Raw genomic sequence first — 17,895 nt, forward strand, 5'->3', positions numbered from 1 at the left:
TTGTTTGTGTCCATAGGTAATGCATATATGTAAGATATTTGGTTAATTTCTTTCCACTCCCTCACCCCCTTCCCTCTGAGATTTGTCAGTCTGTCTTGTGTTTCCATGCCTCTGATTCTATTTTATTCATCAGTTTATTTTGTTCATTAGATTTCTTGTTTGTCTATTTTGATTTTTAGATTCAATTGTTGATACATATGGATTTATTGCCATTTTATTGTTCATAGTTTTATCTTTTTCTCCTCCCCCCTACCCCCTTCTTCTTTGAGAATATCCTTCAACATTTCATGTAGTACTGGTTTGGTGGTGATGAACTTCTTTAGCTTTTTCTTATCTGTGAAGCTCTTTATTTGACCTTCAATTCTAAATGATAGCTTTGCTGGGTACAGTAGTCTTAATTGTAGTCCTTGCTATTCATCACTTTGAATATTTCTTGCCACTCCCTTCTGGCCTGCAAAGTTTCTGTTGAGAAATCAGCTGACAGTCATATGGGCACTCCCTTGTAGGCAACTAACTGCTTTTCTCTTACTGCTTTTAAGATTCTCTCTTTGCCTTTAACCCTTGGCATTTTAATTATGATATGTCTTGATGTTGGCTTCTTTGGGTTCATCTTTTTTGAACCCAAAGGCACTGCAGGTGCACTCCTGTGTGGGCTGTGTGCACAGTCTTGTTGTAGTTGAGCCTTGATTGGCGTCACTAGGAGGAATTGACCTCCAGGCCAATTGGCTGTGAGGACCAGCTGTGTCTACAATGGAAGAGCTGCTATGTAGGAGACACCCCCATGGAGCAGGATTTGCGTCAGTGGGGCTTTGGTGCTCACTGAGTCTGCCCCTTGAGTGTGTTGTTTATGGATGTGTAGAGTTGTAACCTGGTATGGTCTGAAGCTGTCTACTGGGTCATTGGCTCTGGGGCCTCCTGGGAGGTGCAAAGTCAGTCACTGCCTGGGGCCACCCAGTAGGAACTACAGAGAGATCTGCAGATTGCTGCTATTTGTATTGGGCTAGGAGGTGCCCAGGCAAGGCCCAGCTGTGAGGCAAGGCAGGCTGGTGTTAGTGCTGGGTCTTGGGCCTTTTATTGATAGATTTAGGGTACACTGACTCCAGCTGCTGCTTGTTTAAGAGGTTTTAGCAAGGAGAGGCCATTCATATGGAAAAGCGGCTGCACACAGATTGGATGGGGCTGCAAATTGGATGGGACAGGGTCTCAGGGAATCACCAGGGTGGAGCAAACAGTGTGGGCCACGCTGATGGAACCTCAGATATGGCGTCCAGTCAGTTCTGCAATAGGGGAGGTCCCAGCACAGAAACAATGACCCCTGTGAGCACCTATATCTGGGAGAAAGCCGCACCTGAGGTCCTGCCCCAATGCCAGACAGTCAAGCTCCTCCCCATATGTCCCTGGATTCCCCCACATCTGCCACCTAGTGCTGGAGCTCAGGGGAATCAGAACCATGTAAGTTTGTGTGTGGGCCCTTTAAGAGGAACACCTGGGACTCCCGCAGCCTCTGTGTCACTCAGCCATAATCCCCAATAGTTTTTGCAGCCTAAAGTTATGGGGACTTCTCTTCCCAGCTCTGGAACCATGGTCTGAGGGTCTGGGACCCCCTGCTTTTCATGGGAGGCCTTGGAGATATCCCTCCCAATTAAAGAAATGCCACACGTGGGTGTCAAACCAGCCCATTTTGAACCTTCACCCCTCCTACCAGTCTCCATGTGGTTTCTTCTTTACTTCTCTACTTGTAGGACTTCCATTCAGCTAGATTTCAGGTGGTTCTGAATGATGGTTGTTCTGTATTTTAGTTGTAATTTTGATGTGGTTGTGGGAGGCGGCGATTAATGGTATTTATCTATGCCGCCATCTTGGTTCTCTTAAATCTTTTCTCCTTTTTTATTTACACAATTGGCAGCATTCCATACCCAACACTCTGTACCTTGTCCTTTCACTCAATATGTCTTAGCAACCTTTCTCCAGCATTTAGAGTTGTCTCATGTTTTCTCATAGTTGCATATTCCATGGTGTAGATTTGCCATTATTTATTTAAGCAGTTCCTGTTGATGGATATTTGGGTTGCTTCATCTTTTGCTATTTTCATTCCCATTTTACAGCTGGGAAAGCTGTGATTCAGAGAGGGAAGTGATATGTGCCAATTTCCAAAGTGATGTTGGCATCCATAGACATTGCTACAAAATCTAAAAAAGAAGGGAGAATTGACTGACCTCTGAATTACAGAAAAGAAAGGGCCATTTAGAGACCTGATTTCATCTCTCTCCCTACTAATATCTTATCTAGTTCAGTTAAATTCTGCTAACATTGCCTGACATGTAATTAAATAATTGTGGAAATATTTTAATATATTTTTATTGATTTCAGAGAGAAAGGGGGGGGAGAGTTAGAAACATCAATGATGAGAGAGAATCATTGAGCAGCTGCCTCCTGCATACCCCACATTGGGGACTGAGCCCCCAACCTAGGCATATGTCCTGACTGGGAATTGAACTGTGACCTCCTGGTTTATAGGTCGATTCTCAACCACTGAGCCATGCCAAGCAGGCAATTGTGGAAATATTTTATATCTGCCTGCCCTGCTAGATGATAATCTATGTTAGGGCAGGGACCATGTTTTCCCAACTACTGCATCCCTAACAAATACTATTTTCCTAGCAAGTACTGAGTAACCTGGAGAGTTGTAACCTGGTATGGTCTGAAGCTGTCTATTGGGTCATTAGGTGCGCAGTAAATACTTGTTCACTGAATGAATGGGCCAAAAGTGTGTGTGGTTAAGAAAATGGGCTTGGAGGCCTGGTTTTGAATCCTGACGCTAACATTTATTAGTTGTGTAATCTAAGACCCAGCACTCAAATTCTCCATGCCTCAGTTTCCTTAGCTGTGAAATGGAAACACTCCCTCAGGGTTGTTGGGAGGATGGAATCTATCACAGGGCACTGGAAGACCCTATTTCCATATGATCACATTCTGAGGTACTGGGGTTGGGATACAAGAATGCAGGTCGGGAATCTATCACAATGAGGGCTCAGCCATTTCCTTAGCTTCTTTCACTGTCATGTACTGCTGGGAAATTCTGATGGGGGAACTGTAAAATCTTCAAAGAGGAGGCAATTTGAGCCGGGCCCTGAAGCAGGAATAAGATTCCAGCTTATGTGGATAGGGCCAGAACTCTTTACCCAGTTCATTCAACTACAAAATGGAGATGATGACACCTAGTTTCTGTCTCCCTCTGGGGAGATGGTCCGGCTTAAACTCCCTCAAGAGGAAGATACCACCCAGTTAAAAAGGCACCATTATTATTCAGCTGGAAAAGTGCCTTCACAAGACAAGTGAGCTAATCCCTGCCAAATATGACTCTGCTTGTGCTGTGTGTAATTGAATATTTAGTGTGGATTTAACCCAGGGAGCCAACTGCGCTGTTAGTTAGAGTCAAGTTTAATGGAGCACTTAATAAACGTGGAGGTAATTAATAGCATCCACATGCTGGATGCGTATAAAGTCTGTGCTCTTTCCACGACTGAAGCGTTTCAGAGATAATGTTCTGGACTTTCTCCTCAGGAGGAACTGAAAGGGAAAGCCCTGGCCTGGGTCTTTGCTTCTGTTGTAATCTCCTCCTGGAGATTGAATATCACCTACTCTGGAAGGCCTCCCGTGATTGCCAAAGGCAGAGTCTGATGCTGCTCCTGTGTTCTTATGTCACTCTGCACACACTTCCTTTGTAGAACTTCTTCTGTAATATAATAACCTATTGAATTAGTTTGTTTCTATGTGTCTCTCCCAACAAGGTCCAAGATCTTGTCCCCAGTATGTACCTGATATACAGCAGGCATTCAATAAATGTCTGCTGAATAAAGCTTTTCAGGTTTTAGAACTCTGGGAGACTTTGGGTCTCAAGAACAGTTAGGGCATTTGGATTTTCCTGAGAAGGTCAGACCCTCTGTGGTGTTGACATGTAATCTAATTCCTGATGAAAATTCTGTTTGATGACCTTTCTAATGAGCCCAGTGTTGAAATGTGAACCTTTCCTCCTTGGTAGGAGAATGGGCACTGTGTATTTATAGACCCCTGACAGTGGAATTCAACCCCGAGTCCACATCTTTAGAAAGCAAGAGAAGAACAGGCCTTGAACAATCAAAGTTGTTTATCTGCTGTGATGTTCCTGGAGGCCCAGAGAAAGAGTCCAGAATATGATGAGCCTCCATTGCTCTTTGGGCTCTGCTGGCTCCAGGAGGAATGTGTCCCTGGCCTTTCGGGCACGTAGAAGTGTCCCTATTGCCTGGAGGAAGTCAGCCCCTTGTGTTGGTCCAGCATTCTTTGTTTCACCCCAGAGCTGAACCTAAGGCAGAGAAGGGGTTGATGGAACCACCCAAGATGAGGTGTGGCCAAGATCCTGCCCTGAGAACCACCTGCTCTGAACAAGGCCCCAGACTCTGGGCTCACCACAGTTTCTGACTGAACCTTGCAGCTGACATTCCTGCTTCCAGATTCAGAGTCTGGGGTGGGGGTTTCTGATTAGGCTCAGCATCCATCCTCTAGCAGGGATTGAAGAGAGGGTGTGTCTACCCATCCAACCGCCACAGTGGGCGAGGGGGCTGCCTCTTCCTGCTTCTTGGGGTTCCTACAAATGGGGACTCAGATGTTGGGCAGCCCAAGTGACCAAAACCAGCTTTCTCACCACTTTATGAAGTCCATATTCTCTTTCAGTACTCCTCAGAAGGGCCCCATCTCCTGGTCCCAGTTTATCACGCAACAGTTATTGTACCTACATGTACCAGGCAGTGTGCTAAGTATTAGGACAAAGGAGATGAAGATTACATTCTACTGGGGGAGAGACTGATGATAAATAAGTAAGGAAACAAGATAATTATAGATGTGATGAAAGAAATGGGCAGGAAGCTGTGAAAGGAAGTAAGTATATAGAGAGAGTTTCTGTAACCTGAACCCCAAAACTTAGTCTTACAGCACTTTTACTTAGCTTGTGATTTTGTGGATCAGGAATTTGGGAAAGGCTGGGGTGGGAGGTTTATCTCTACTCCATGTGGTGTTTGCTGAGGTGCCTGGGGCTGGACAATCCACTTCCAAGATGGTTTATATTTTGCCCCAAATTTTGTAGTGAAAATTTTCAAATATACAAAAAAAATTGATAGAATTGTACAGGAAACACTATACCTACCACCCAGATTCTCCACTTAACAGTATATCATCTTTATCACACACCTGTGCATCTCTCCACTTGCCCAAGATGGCTTTTTCACTCCCAGATCAGGTGTCTACTGCTTCTTGAATTCTCTTCCTCCCATGTGCTTTGGGCTTCTCACAGCTCAGTGATCTCAGGCTAGTCACACTTGTTACATGGTGACTGACTTCCATGGTATGCTATTGGTGAAAGTAGGCCTGGGGTAGAAGAGCGTATGGGATGGATCTATCTTTAAAAAAATAATAATCAGCCCTGACTGGTTTGGCTCAGTGGATAGAGCGTCGGCCTGCGGATGCAAGGGCCCCAGGTTCGATTCCGGTCAAGGGCATGTACCTTGGTTGCGGGCACATCCCCAGTAGGGGGTGTGCAGGAGGCAGATGATCGATGTTTCTCTCTCATCGATGTTTCTGGCTCTCTATCCCTCTCCCTTCCTCTCTGTAAAAAATCAATAAAATATATTTAAAAAAATAAAAAAATAATAATCAGCTAGAAAGGGTGATAAAGGAAGCCCTTCCTGAAAAGGTGGTATTTGAGCTAAGTTCTGAGGGATGAAAACAGCCTTTCTTGTGAAGATCCAGGAGAGAAGAGCATTCCAGGCAAAGAGACTGAGGAAGGCAAAGGCTCAGAGGTGGAAAAACAGATCTTTCTACTCTACTTTCCTTTTTCATATTCAAATCCCACTCATCATCTGGGAACCACATCAAGCCACCTCCCTCATGAAGCCTTCCCAGATACCTCAGTCCTTGCTGATCTTTCCCTCTTTCTAGAGCACTCATGCCTGAATTGCTCATCTGACTTGCACCAGTTGGCTGGGGAGTGCAATGGTTACAGCCACAGCTTCTGTGAAGCCTTGGGGAAGTTGCTTACCTTCTCCAGCCCTAGGTTTCTTCACTTGTAAATGGGAATAATAATACCTGCAATATCGGATGGCTGTGGGGAAACTATTAACATATGTAAAGTGCTTGGCACCTAGTGATTATTCAATAAATGGCAGCTATAATTAATAATTGCAAACTGGGTAACCTCATCATGTGTTAATCTAGTTTAGAATTTTTTTCAGAGCAGAGACCATGCCTTTTTCAATTTTTTCTCTTTCATAGGACAAGCAGTGTGCCTCAAGTAGGTATGATGGATAGGAACAAGCATTCCACAAAGCTCTCCATTGTGCTGTGGTGCTAATGGAGCCATGCATAGCTCAGAGATGAGCAAGACTCAGCTGGAACCCTTCAGAAGCTTGAGAAAGTAGCTGTGCCTGCAGCAGCCGCACTGAGGATCTTTCGCATTTGGATACGGAGAGTAACAGTTTTCAAAGCACCTGCACGTCTGTATTAGTTTGCTAGGGCTGCAGTAACACAAAGTAGGTGGCTTACACAACAGATACTTATTTTCTCACAGTTCTGGAGGCCAGGAGTCTGAAATGAAGGTGTGTGCCAGCACCTTCTGAGGGATGTGAGGAAGACTCTGTTCCATGGCCTTCCCCTAGCTGGTGGTGGTTTGCTGGCAATCTTTGGCATTCCTTAGTTTGTAGAAGCATCACCCTGATCTCTGCCTCCATTTTCATATGACGTTCTCTCTACATGTGCATCTGTGACCAAATTCTCTTCTTTGTTAAGGACACCAATTATATTGGATTAGGATCCACCCCAGTGGCCTCATTTTAACTTGATTGCCTCTGTAAGTTCCCTATTTCCATATGATCACATTCTGAGGTACTGGGATTGGGACTCCAACTTATCCTTTTTTGCGGACACAATTCAACACATAAAACATCTCTATCTCCTATGACCCTCCTAACCTACACCCCACAGTTAACCACTTCTGGGCAAGTAGCAAGTCTTGTACTAAATATCTGTACCTTTCAGGCCTTCTTATGCTCCAAGCCTTTCCCACGGCCTTTCCACCTCCCACCATGCTCTTCTCTTTGCCTGGAAAACTCCGACTTATTCTTCATTTCTTAGCTTACATGTTACCTCCACAGGAGGCCTTTCCTGATTACACTCTCTTGATGGTATCTCCCATGTCATTTATTCTCATGGTTTCCTCTCCCCCTACCTCATGGTTCATTTGAACATATTTCTCTGTGTGATTGATTAATGGAGCTGTCAGACATTAACTCCTAGTCTGTAAGCACGGTGAGGGTGGGGACTCACCTACTCATCATTGTCTTCTCAGTTCCATAGCACATGATCAAAAAATGAAACTCCATAAGTATTTGTTGAATGAATGAATGAATGGATCCTCCATACCAACCTCACATAGTGTGGGATTAGAGGATGTTGAGTGAATTATAATAATTTCTGTTTGTATCCTCCAAGAGAGAGTGAGCTCTTTTAGGGTAATATTAGGTCTCTTTTGTTGTTATCCTCACTGGAAGATATTTTTCCATTGATTTTTAGGGAGAGTGGAAGAGAGGGAAACAGAGAAACATCGATGTGAGAGAAACACACCAATTGGTTGCCTCCTGCACTAGCCCTGACCAGGGCCCAGGCCGGGGAGAAGCCTGCAACCAAGGTGCATGCCCTTGACTGGAATCGAGCCTGCAACCCCTTGGTCCACAGGGGGACGCTCTATCCACTGAGCCAAACCAGCTAGGGCATGTGATTAGGTCTTAATTATTTTTTGAATCGTCAGCATTCAACCCCTCTCCTCCTTGATCTTCTATGAAGTAGTTATCTATGCTGCACAACAAATTACTCTGAAATTTAGGAGCTTAAAATAGTAGCATTTTTTATTTCACAATTTCTCTGAGACAGGAATTCAAGTATGACTTTGCTGAGTGTTTCTGGCTCAATGCCTCTCATGAGGTTATATTTTATGATTTTGGCAAGTCGTCTGAAGGTTTCACTGGGGCTGGAGGATCCACTCCTAAGGTTGCGCATACACACATGGCTGGCAAGTTAGAGTTGGTTGTTTGCAGGAGGCTTCATTTATTGCCCATGGGAGCCTCTTTCTAGGGCTGCTTGCTTGTCTTCACAACATGGATTCCCCGTGAGTGATCAAAAGAGAGCAAAGAGGAAGAGCAATGTCTTTTATGTGTTAATCTTGGAATTCATGCTCCATGATTTCCACCACATCCTATTGGTTATACTGGTCTGCTCTATTCAGTGTTGGAGGGGACTACACAAGGGCATGAATACTAGGAATCATGAATCATGGGGGTCCATGCTGGAGGCTGGTTACCACACACTACACTAGATCTCCTTTCCCCCTATTTACCCACACGCAGTCACAGAATCCTATTCTTTGGCTTTCAAATACTTATCACATTGTATGATTACATGTTCGTTTAATTATTTTAGTCTATCTCCCTCCACCAGAATGTCAGCTCCATGAAGGTAGAGATTGCACCTGTTCTCTTCAGCACTGGAGCCCGGTAACCAGCACAAGGCATAGAGTTGGTGCTCCGTGAATGTTCTGAACGCATTCTAATAATTTGGTTCTGTCAGAATGATAAGAATGTGCTTGTTTGTCTCCCATCTGCATTGTAGGCTCCTAGCTCAGGGCCTGGCACAGAATTAAGGCTTCTTCAATAAACATCTATAAACGTTTGTTGACATGGGCTGAGTGATAGATTTGGAGAAGCGAGGCGGGGCGGGGTCTCGATCTTGCTTCCCCAGGCCTTTCCCTCTGGCTCAAACCCACAGAGTCGGGACAAGTCTAACAAACCACCAGCCTTAGCAACGCGGGCGGAGCTGAGCCCGCTGGTTGCTAGGCGCGTCACTTCCGGGAACCGTGGTCGCGGAGAACCACTTCCGGGGGCGAGGCGGCGGCGGCGCGGGAGGTGAGTGCGGCGGCACCGCAGGCGGCCCGGCGGGGCTTGGGGCGGGGCGGAGTCGCAGCAGCGGCGGGAGCGGGGTGTAGGCTGGGGCCCGCGGCTCTGCGGTCCCGGCGGCTCTGCTCCATCGGCTTTGGTCTCTCCGCGCGCGGCCAGAGTAACTTCCCAGGGGCCGTTACGAAGTTACTTGCGGAGGGAACTTGAGTTCCCGGGAGGCGGAGCCCTCGCCTGGCGCCGTCCCGGCCAGAACCCCGCGTTCCTCGGGGCTCGGACCGGACCTTTCCTCCGACCGGTGGAGCCAGGCTCCGGGGTTCGAGGCCTGAGGGCCCCGTGGTGCTGTGTGTAACCGGGGGCCATCTCTGGCTTCCTCGCTTGACCTGAGGATTAAATGAGATGGTGAATGCTAAGCAGTTGGTGAAGGTGCACAGTGCGTGTTGGGTGAATTCTTTTCAGAGCAACTGGGAAACGAGTACGTGAAACCTCACACTTTTTAAGTGGTGCAACAAATTCTAGTTTATTAATTACATTTTGCAGGACCCCTGGACCCCCGTTTCAGCCCTCTGGCTTCCAGTCTGACTGTGCTCTGGGAGATGACATTTTGCAAAACTTTAACCCACTTTGGAGCATTCTTGGGAATTTGTTGTAAGGGGATGGGGTCTGGTTATACGCAGCCCGTTGCTATGGGACAGGGACCAACTCATGATACTGATTTTCTATTCCCTAGTCTGTTTCAGTTGACTTCTCAAAATAGAATTTTATTTTATTTTTTAAAATGAAGCATGCCTTTAAAAGAAATTTTATTTTATTTTATTGATTTCAGAGAGGAAGTGAGAGGGAGAGAGAGAGATAGAAACATCAATGATGAGAGAGAATCATTGATCGGCTGCCTCCTGCACGCCCCACACTGGGGACAAACCTGGCAAATTCCCGTAACCTGAGCTACGCCTGTGGGCTCAGAACACAATTTTAAAATCGCTTCATTAGAAGCCAAGAATCCCCTACCAACACACTTGGAATCTGGGTTTTTCAGTCTTAGAGAAGATTTTATTTCAATTTGCTAAGTCTGGAGAGCTATAAACGTCTCCGGGGTTATTTATTTTGAAATGTTGACTTTTTCAATAAACTTATTTTAGAACAATTTTAGATTTACATAATTACATATTGTGAAGATACTACAGTGAGTTCCCATATGCCCCACACCCAACTCCCCTATTAAACATCTTACATTAGTAAAGTACATTTTTCACAATTAATGAACCAATATTAGTAAGTTATTAACTAAAGTCTATGCTTTATTCAGATTTGCTCAATTAGATTGGAGTTGTAAGCTATAGTGAGGAAGACCACAGAGATAAAGTTCCATTCTTATCACATCACATCAGGGGCACATACTACCAAATATAAGTTATCGCTGTTGATGGTAATTTGGATGACTAGCTTGAAGTAGTCAAGTCTTTCTACTGTAGTTACTCCCTTTCAGTTGTCTCCTATATCCCTTTGACATACCCCAATCAATGTTTTGTTCTGTTGAACACTTTCTTACTTTCTGATCCAGGGTTATCTTGCACGTTTTCTGCCTCAGTCCTAGAATTAATCATTTCTCCACAGAGTCCTGGTTCCTTTTACTGGAGAATGGTATTAGACACCAAGATCTGGGTACGAGGGGTACTCATTGCTACTGGGATGCTCATGCTTCTAGGCCCTCTCAGTGGACAGAGCAAGAGATATGTGTGTATCTCTGTATACACTTATGTATCTATAAATATTTCTATATGTAGCCACTGGTATCTATATTAAGCTAAACATGAGTTCATACTTGTGCCTGCAACTCTTATCCATTCCATGCGAATCATTCTAGTCTCCTGGCTTATCTGTAACCTCCCACTCCAACAGTGATAAACCTAGCTTTCACCATCTCCCATTCATTTACTTAATTGTTCAATTCCTGTATTCATATATAGTGGCTTCAGAATTGTTAACCTATATCCCCTGTGGGAATAACTTAATCGACTGGAGTACAGTGCACATGTATTGTTCCGTTTGGTTTCATCTTACAGACTCATTTCCAAAGTTACTGAGGTCAGTATTTGATTCTACAGACCCCTTCAGTGAATTTTTTAAATGCATTTATATACACTTAGATTCAGAATATCACATTCTGTATTGCATCTGAGATATCCTGACCTCCTAAATGATTTTTTAAAAATATTTGCACTCACAAAAGTTTACTCTTTGTGCTATAAAATTCTATGGGTTTTGACAAATGCTTAAGGTCCTGTATTCACTATTGTAGTAGCATACAAAATAGTTTCACCTTTAGGGATTATTTTTAACTTCTCTCAGATTTCACCTCAGCAATCATGTTGGCTCTTTCTTCAAAATATATCTATAACCTGAGAATTTCCCACCTCCACTGCTACCACCCTGGTGCAAGTGTGACTGTTTGACTATTATAGTTACCTCCTAACCGATCTCCTTGTTCCCTACAGTCTATTCTCCACACAGCAGCCAGAAGGACCATTTTAAGATGAGTCAGACCATGCCATCATCATCATCATCATTATTATTATTATTTCTAAGAACCTTCAAGTGACTTCTCTTTCACTTAGAGGAAAAACCAAAGTCCTTTTAATGGCCTGTTGACCCTACACAGTTTGCTTTCTCTACTGTTCTTGATCATCATGTTCATTCCTGCCTCAGGACCTTATCCCTTGCTGTTCCTTCATCATGGGGTTCCCTAACAGGTATTTTAATTACTTGTTCCTTTGCTTTCTTCTGCTGAAATGTCACCTTCTCAGGAAGTCCCTTCCCTGACCACCCCACATAAACACCCTTTTTATATTTTCTTATAATACTTACCCTGACATTACATTATATGTGTGTATGTATGAGTGCCACTAACTGGATGGAACCTCCATGGCAAAAACTAGAATGTACATAGTAGGTTTTCAATAAATACTGAAATGAATGCCTCTGACCACTAGTGTCTGGAATTCAGAAATGAACCTCAAGGGGTATAGTAATGAAATTATTTGCCATGTTTGGTAATAAATTAGTATGCACTTTTTATTAAATTCTGATAGGGGTATGAAATTTCCCCTTTGCTCATATATATATTTCAGAGAGGAGGAGGAAGGAGAGAGAGAGAAACATCAATGATGGGAGAGAATCATTGATGGGCTGCCTCCTGCAAATCCCACACTGTACATTGAGCCCACAACCTGGGTATGTGCCCTGACCAGGAATTGAACCTGACCTCCTGGTTCGATTCCTGGTCAGGGCACATGCCCAGGTTCATGGGTCGATGCTCAACCACTGAGCCACGCTGACCAGGTGCCCCTTTGCTCTTTAGCAAGTCTAAGCACCACAGGATTAGAGAGATTGCAGGATATTCATCTCTGCTCTGATTCACTGGGAAAGCCTAAGCAAGACCCATGCCTCTCAGCTCCTCCTCATTGTTAAATGAAGCAGTTGGTTGAGGCATCTGCTCTTGCTTTAAAGGTGGAAAACAGGCATAGGCCTTACTATTTACCAAATATTTCAGTCAGGACCAAGAACAAACTCAAGATGGACCCAGGGTCCCTGTTGTCCAGGAGCTTATAGTGGAGCAAGTAAAAAACTTTAGACTCAGTGTAGCATTTATCAAACAATAGGAAATAAATGTTGAGTTGTGGCCAGGTGGCTCAGTTGGTTGGAGCTTGGTCACGTACACCAAAAGGTTGCAGGTTCCATCCCCGGAGACAACTGATCAATGTTTCTCAAATTGATGTACCTCTCTCTCCCTTTCTTTCTAAAAAGCAATAAAAACATATTCTCTGGGTGAGGATTACAAAAAAACAAAAGAAATAGGTTTTGACTTTTGACCCAGAACATCTATACTTGGATGTAGATGGATATGACTGAAAAAAAGGTCAGGACACAATACTCACCCTTGCTAATGTGATATTTTCTATTATTTATTTATTTATTTATTTTTAATTTAAATTCTTTATTGTTTAAAGTATTGCATATGTTTCTGCGCCCCCCCGCCCCCCCCCCCCCCATTGACTTCTCCCCGGCCATTCTCACTCTCCAGCACATGCCCTCACCCCCCTACTGTCTGTGTCCATGGGTTATGCTTATATGCGCATATAAGTCCTTTGGTTGATCTCTTACCCCACTCCCAACCCCCCATTCCCACACCCACCCCCACCTTCCCCCTGAGATTGGATGGTCTGTTCGATGCTTCTATGTCTCTGGATCTATTTTTGTTCATCAGTTTATGTTCATTAGATTCCACAAATGAGTGAGATCACGTGATATTTATCTTTCTCCAACTGGCTTATTTCACTTAGCATAATGCTCTCCAGTTCCATCCATGCTGTTGCAAATGGTAAGAGTTCCTTCTTTTTTACAGCAGCGTAGTATTCCATTGTGTAGATGTACCACAGTTTTTAATTCACTCATCTGCTGATGGGCACTTAGGCTGTTTCCAAATCTTAGCTATTGTAAATTGTGCTGCTATGAATGAACATAAGGGTGCATATATCCTTTCTGATTGGTGTTTTTGATTTCTTGGGATATATTCCTAGAAGTGGGATCACTGGGTCAAATGAAAGTTCCATTTTTAATTTTTTTGTTGAAATGCCATACTGGGTCAAATGGGAGTGGCATTTTTAATTTTTTGAGGAAACTCCATACTGTTTTCAACAGTGGCTGCATCAGTCTGCATTCCCGCCAGCAGTGCACGAGGGTTCCTTTTTCTCTGCATCCTCGCCAGCACTTGTCGTTTGTTGATTTGTTGATGATAGCCATTCTGACAAGTGTGAGATGGTACCTCATTGTCATTTTGATTTGCATCTCTTGGATGATTAGTGACTTTGAGCATGTTTTCATGTCTGGTGGCCTTCTGTATGTCCTCTTTTGAAAAGTATCTATTTAGGTCCTTTGCCCATTTTTTGATTGGATTGTTTATTTTCCTTTTGTTAAGTTGTATGAGTTCCCTATAAATTTTGGAGATTAAACCCTTATCAGATATAACAACATAAACTAATTAACAAAAACAGATCCAGAGACAGGGAAGCATCAATCAGACTGTCAAACTCCAGAGGGAAGGGAGGGGAGGGTGGGGGTAAGGGGGCAAGATCAACCAAAGGACTTGTATGCATGCATATAAGCCTAACTAATGGACACAGACAACAGGGGGGTGAGGGTATGAGTTGGGGAGGTTGGGGGGGTTATGGTGGGATAAGGACACATATGTAATACCTTAATAAAGAGATTAAAAAAATTTTTTTATGGTTTCCTGTCATCCTTCCTTGCCTCCATTGTCAAATATTAATTGAGTATAATGGCTTGGGTCGATTTCTGGGTTCTTTGTTATGTTCCATTGGTCTGTATGCCTGTTCTTGTGCCAGTAGTAGGCAGTTTTGAGAAGAGTGGCTTTGTAATATAGCTTGATATCTGGTATTGTGATCCCTCCAACTTTGTTCTTCTTTCTCAGGATTGCTTTGGCTATTTGGGGTCTTTTTTTATTCCATGTGAATTTTTGGAGGGTTTGTTGTAGCTCTGTGACATATGATGTTGGTATTTTAATGGGTATTGCATTGAATCTGTAGATTGCTTTGGGTAAGTATGGACATTTTAATGATGTTGATTCTACCAGTCAATGAACATGGTATATTCTTCCATTTATGTCTTCCTCTATCTCTTTTTTTCAACATCCTGTAGTTTTCCGAGTACAGGTCTTTTACCTCCTTAGTTAAGTTTATTCCTAGATATCTTTTTTTTTTAAATATGTTTTTATTGATTTCAGAGAGGAAGGGAGAGGGAGACAGAGATAGAAACATCAATGATGAGAGAGAATCATTGATCGGCTGCCTCCTGCACGCCCCCTACTGGGGATCGAGCCTGCAACCCAGGCATATGCCCTTGACCAGAATCGAACCCGCAACCCTTCAGTCCGCAGGCCGACGCTCTATCCACTGAGCCAAGCTGGCTAGGGCTATTCCTAGATATCTTAATTTTTTTGTTGCAATGGTAAATGGGATTTTTTTTTAGTTTCTCTTTCTGTGAGTTCATTATTGGTATATGAAAAAGCCATGGATTTCTGGGTGTTAATTTTGTATCCTGCTAAATTGCCAAATTCATTTATTAAGTCTAGTAGTTTTTTTATAAAGTCTTTAGGGTTTTCTATGTACAATATCATGTCATCTGTGAATAATGAGTTTTACTTCTTTTCCAATTTGGATGCCTTTTATTTCTTCTTGTCTGAATGCTATGGCTAGCGTCCCCATCTCCCATTTATTTATTAAAAAAAAAAGTTCCGTCATTTCAATGTATGTACATTTGTGCTTTATATTTTTTATTATTTATTTACCACAAGTAAAGGTTGTTATCTTTCAAATTTTTTTTTACTGTTTCACTTCATTACTGCTGTGTGTGTGCTCCATGTGAGCGATGTAGGTGGGTTCTGATTTACAGCGAAAATCGCGCTATGTCGCGCCGTAGGAACGGATCTCCAACATAACCCGAGGACCTACTGTACTATGTTGAACAGGAGTGGTGAAAGTGGGCATCCCTGTCTTGTTCCTGTTCTTAGGCGAAATGGTTTTAGTTTTTGCCCATTGAGTATGATGTTGGCTGTAGGTTTGCCATATAAGGCTTTTATTATATTGAGGTATGATCCCTCTATATTGTCAGTCATTTAAAGTGCTGGCTAATAAAAAGAAAAAAGTGCTGGTTACAGCTTTGGAAATGGTTCCCACAGCTGTTTGAAAACCATTCATAGTGGGTGAGAGTTCAGGGTCTGGAGGAGTGAGCCAGTTTCAATCCTGACTTTGCCACTTCTCAGCCAAGTAATCCTGGCAGGGCCATGGAAGCTCTCTAAGCCCTGGTTTCCTCATCCTCATTGGTAATGCCTGCCTCCCAGACTGGTTGTAAAGTGAATGAGATGAGTGTGTGTGTACCCTGGGAAATGATCTTTTCACTGTTACTGCTGTGACAGTGGCCAGGGTGTGTTGGGGGGATGGGGAGTGAACAAAGCCTGTCACAGGAAGCCTGAGGGTAATGCTCCTAATTGAGAACTGAAGGATGAGTAGGACTCTTGTGACTTCTGTAATCAGGAAAGGAGAACCCAGAAATACTGGCAGGCAGGCTGGTGTTGCTGGTGACTACCATATTAACGAGCACAAATATAGAACATTTCCATCTTTGCAGAAAGTTTTATTGGACAGTGCTGCATTAAACCCTGTAAAAGTCTTGTGAAGGAAGTACACAGGGCATGGATTTTCCTTTTATTTTTTTAATTTTGTAATTATTATTTTTAAAATTCTTACTGGAGGATAAGATTTTAGATTTTAGAGGGAAAGGGAGAGAGAGAAACATCGGTGTGAGAGAGAACGATTGGTTGCCTTCATATATGTCCAGGAATCGAACACACAACCTAAGTATGTGCCCTGATTGGGAATCGAACCCAAAACCTTTCAGTATACAGGATGAGACTCCAACCAACTGAGCCATACTGACCAGGGCAGAATTTTCCTTGTAAATTGTATTCATTGTTTCAACATTATTCCAAAAATTAAAACTAATGATTCCTTCACTTTAACAGCAACTATTTACATTTTCCTATGGCCTCTTTTGATCTTTAGCCAAAGAAATCACAGTTTCTACATTGTTGCAATCACAGTGTTTATATAATTGTTTTATTTTTTCTTCTCTTTTTTTGTGATACAGTTTTTTATTTGGGAGGGACATATTTGTATTTTTATATGCTTTATATCTTTATTGGGGTGACACTGGTTAACAAAATTTATAGGTTTCAAGTGCATAAGTTCCACAACACATCATCTTAAACTGTATTGTGTGTTCATTCCAAGTCAAGTCTCCTTCCATTACCATTTTTGTTTTCTTTTTTCAGTTAATGTTATTTTTCAAAGACTTTCCCCTGACCTGATACACATTTATATTTGTCTTTTTAGTGAAGGGGAATATGCCATGATCTGCCTTAATTGGGTTAACTGGTTTTTAATTGTTGGACACTTCCATTGCTTCCTGTTTTTCAGTATTATGAATAGCACTGCCATGAACTTTTTTATACCTGAAGCCTTTTTCTTCCTTTGAATTGTTTCCTTACTGTAAATTCTAGGAAGTGAGTTATTCAGTCAAAGGATATAATCACTTTTATGGCTCTTGTTATATATTGCCTAATTGCCATGAGAAAAAAAAAGACTAAATGCATTATGGCTTTGAATAGATACTGTTGTTTGGCTCCTGAAAACAGGAGGTCAAGAGATGGGCCCAAAGTGTAGCTAATTGCTGATGGAGTCAGGGTTTGTGCGCAGGATTCCTGACTTCTGGTCCCATGTCTTTTATTGTTGTTAATCCTCACTTGAGGATATTTTTCCATTGATTTTTAGAGAAGGGAGAAACATCAATGTGAGAGAGACACATCAATTACTTGCCTCCTGCATGTGCCCCAACCAGGGCCAGGGATCAAGCCTGCAATTGAGGTACATGCCCTTGACCAGAATCCAGCCCCAGGCCCATCAGTTTGCAGGCCAACGCTTTATCCACTGAGCCAAACCAACTAGGGCCCATGTTTTTATTGTACTGCAAATATAACAGTGTTGTTGTGGTAGCACTAATAAATCTAAATATTGATAAGCCAAGTAGGCTTGTTACAACCTTAAGGGTAAAGCTTGGGGCTGAACGCATTTTTCCCCCCAAAATTTTATTTAGAACAATGGATCTCAACCTTTCCTAGTGCCGCCGACCCCTTTAATACAGGTGCTCATGTGTGGGTGACACCCCAATTTCATTTGTACAATTGTAATAATTTAAAGCATAATGCTTGAATCACAGAACCCATAGGTATTGATTAATGTGATTTTCCAAAGGTCGAGGCGGACTCCTGGTGAAGGAGCCGTTCACTCCC

At 42.9% G+C, this 17,895-nt stretch overlaps 1 protein-coding gene across 5 annotated transcripts in view; it reads left to right on the top strand.

The window, feature by feature from the left end:
- Nucleotides 1–8,935: 8,935 nt before the first annotated feature.
- MANBAL (mannosidase beta like) overlaps nt 8,936–17,895 on the top strand; it is a 26,442-nt gene continuing 17,482 nt past the window's right edge. Inside the window, exon 1 of one of the 5 annotated variants that reach the window (XM_006089527.3) lies at nt 8,936–8,984. Coding sequence is in view for 2 of the 5 variants with exons in the window: in XM_014456539.2 (XP_014312025.1) it covers nt 11,706–11,722 (17 nt within the window). In the remaining 3 variants the exon portion in view is untranslated. Of the gene's footprint in view, nt 8,985–9,512; nt 9,621–11,487; nt 11,723–17,895 lie in introns of those variants that run through there. The other 4 variants (XM_006089528.3, XM_023754476.1, XM_014456539.2 and 1 more) reach the window with 4 other exon arrangements.

The sequence above is a fragment of the Myotis lucifugus genome, unplaced genomic scaffold, assembly GCF_000147115.1.
Source record: "Myotis lucifugus unplaced genomic scaffold, Myoluc2.0 scaffold_60, whole genome shotgun sequence".
Lineage (NCBI taxonomy): Eukaryota > Metazoa > Chordata > Mammalia > Chiroptera > Vespertilionidae > Myotis > Myotis lucifugus.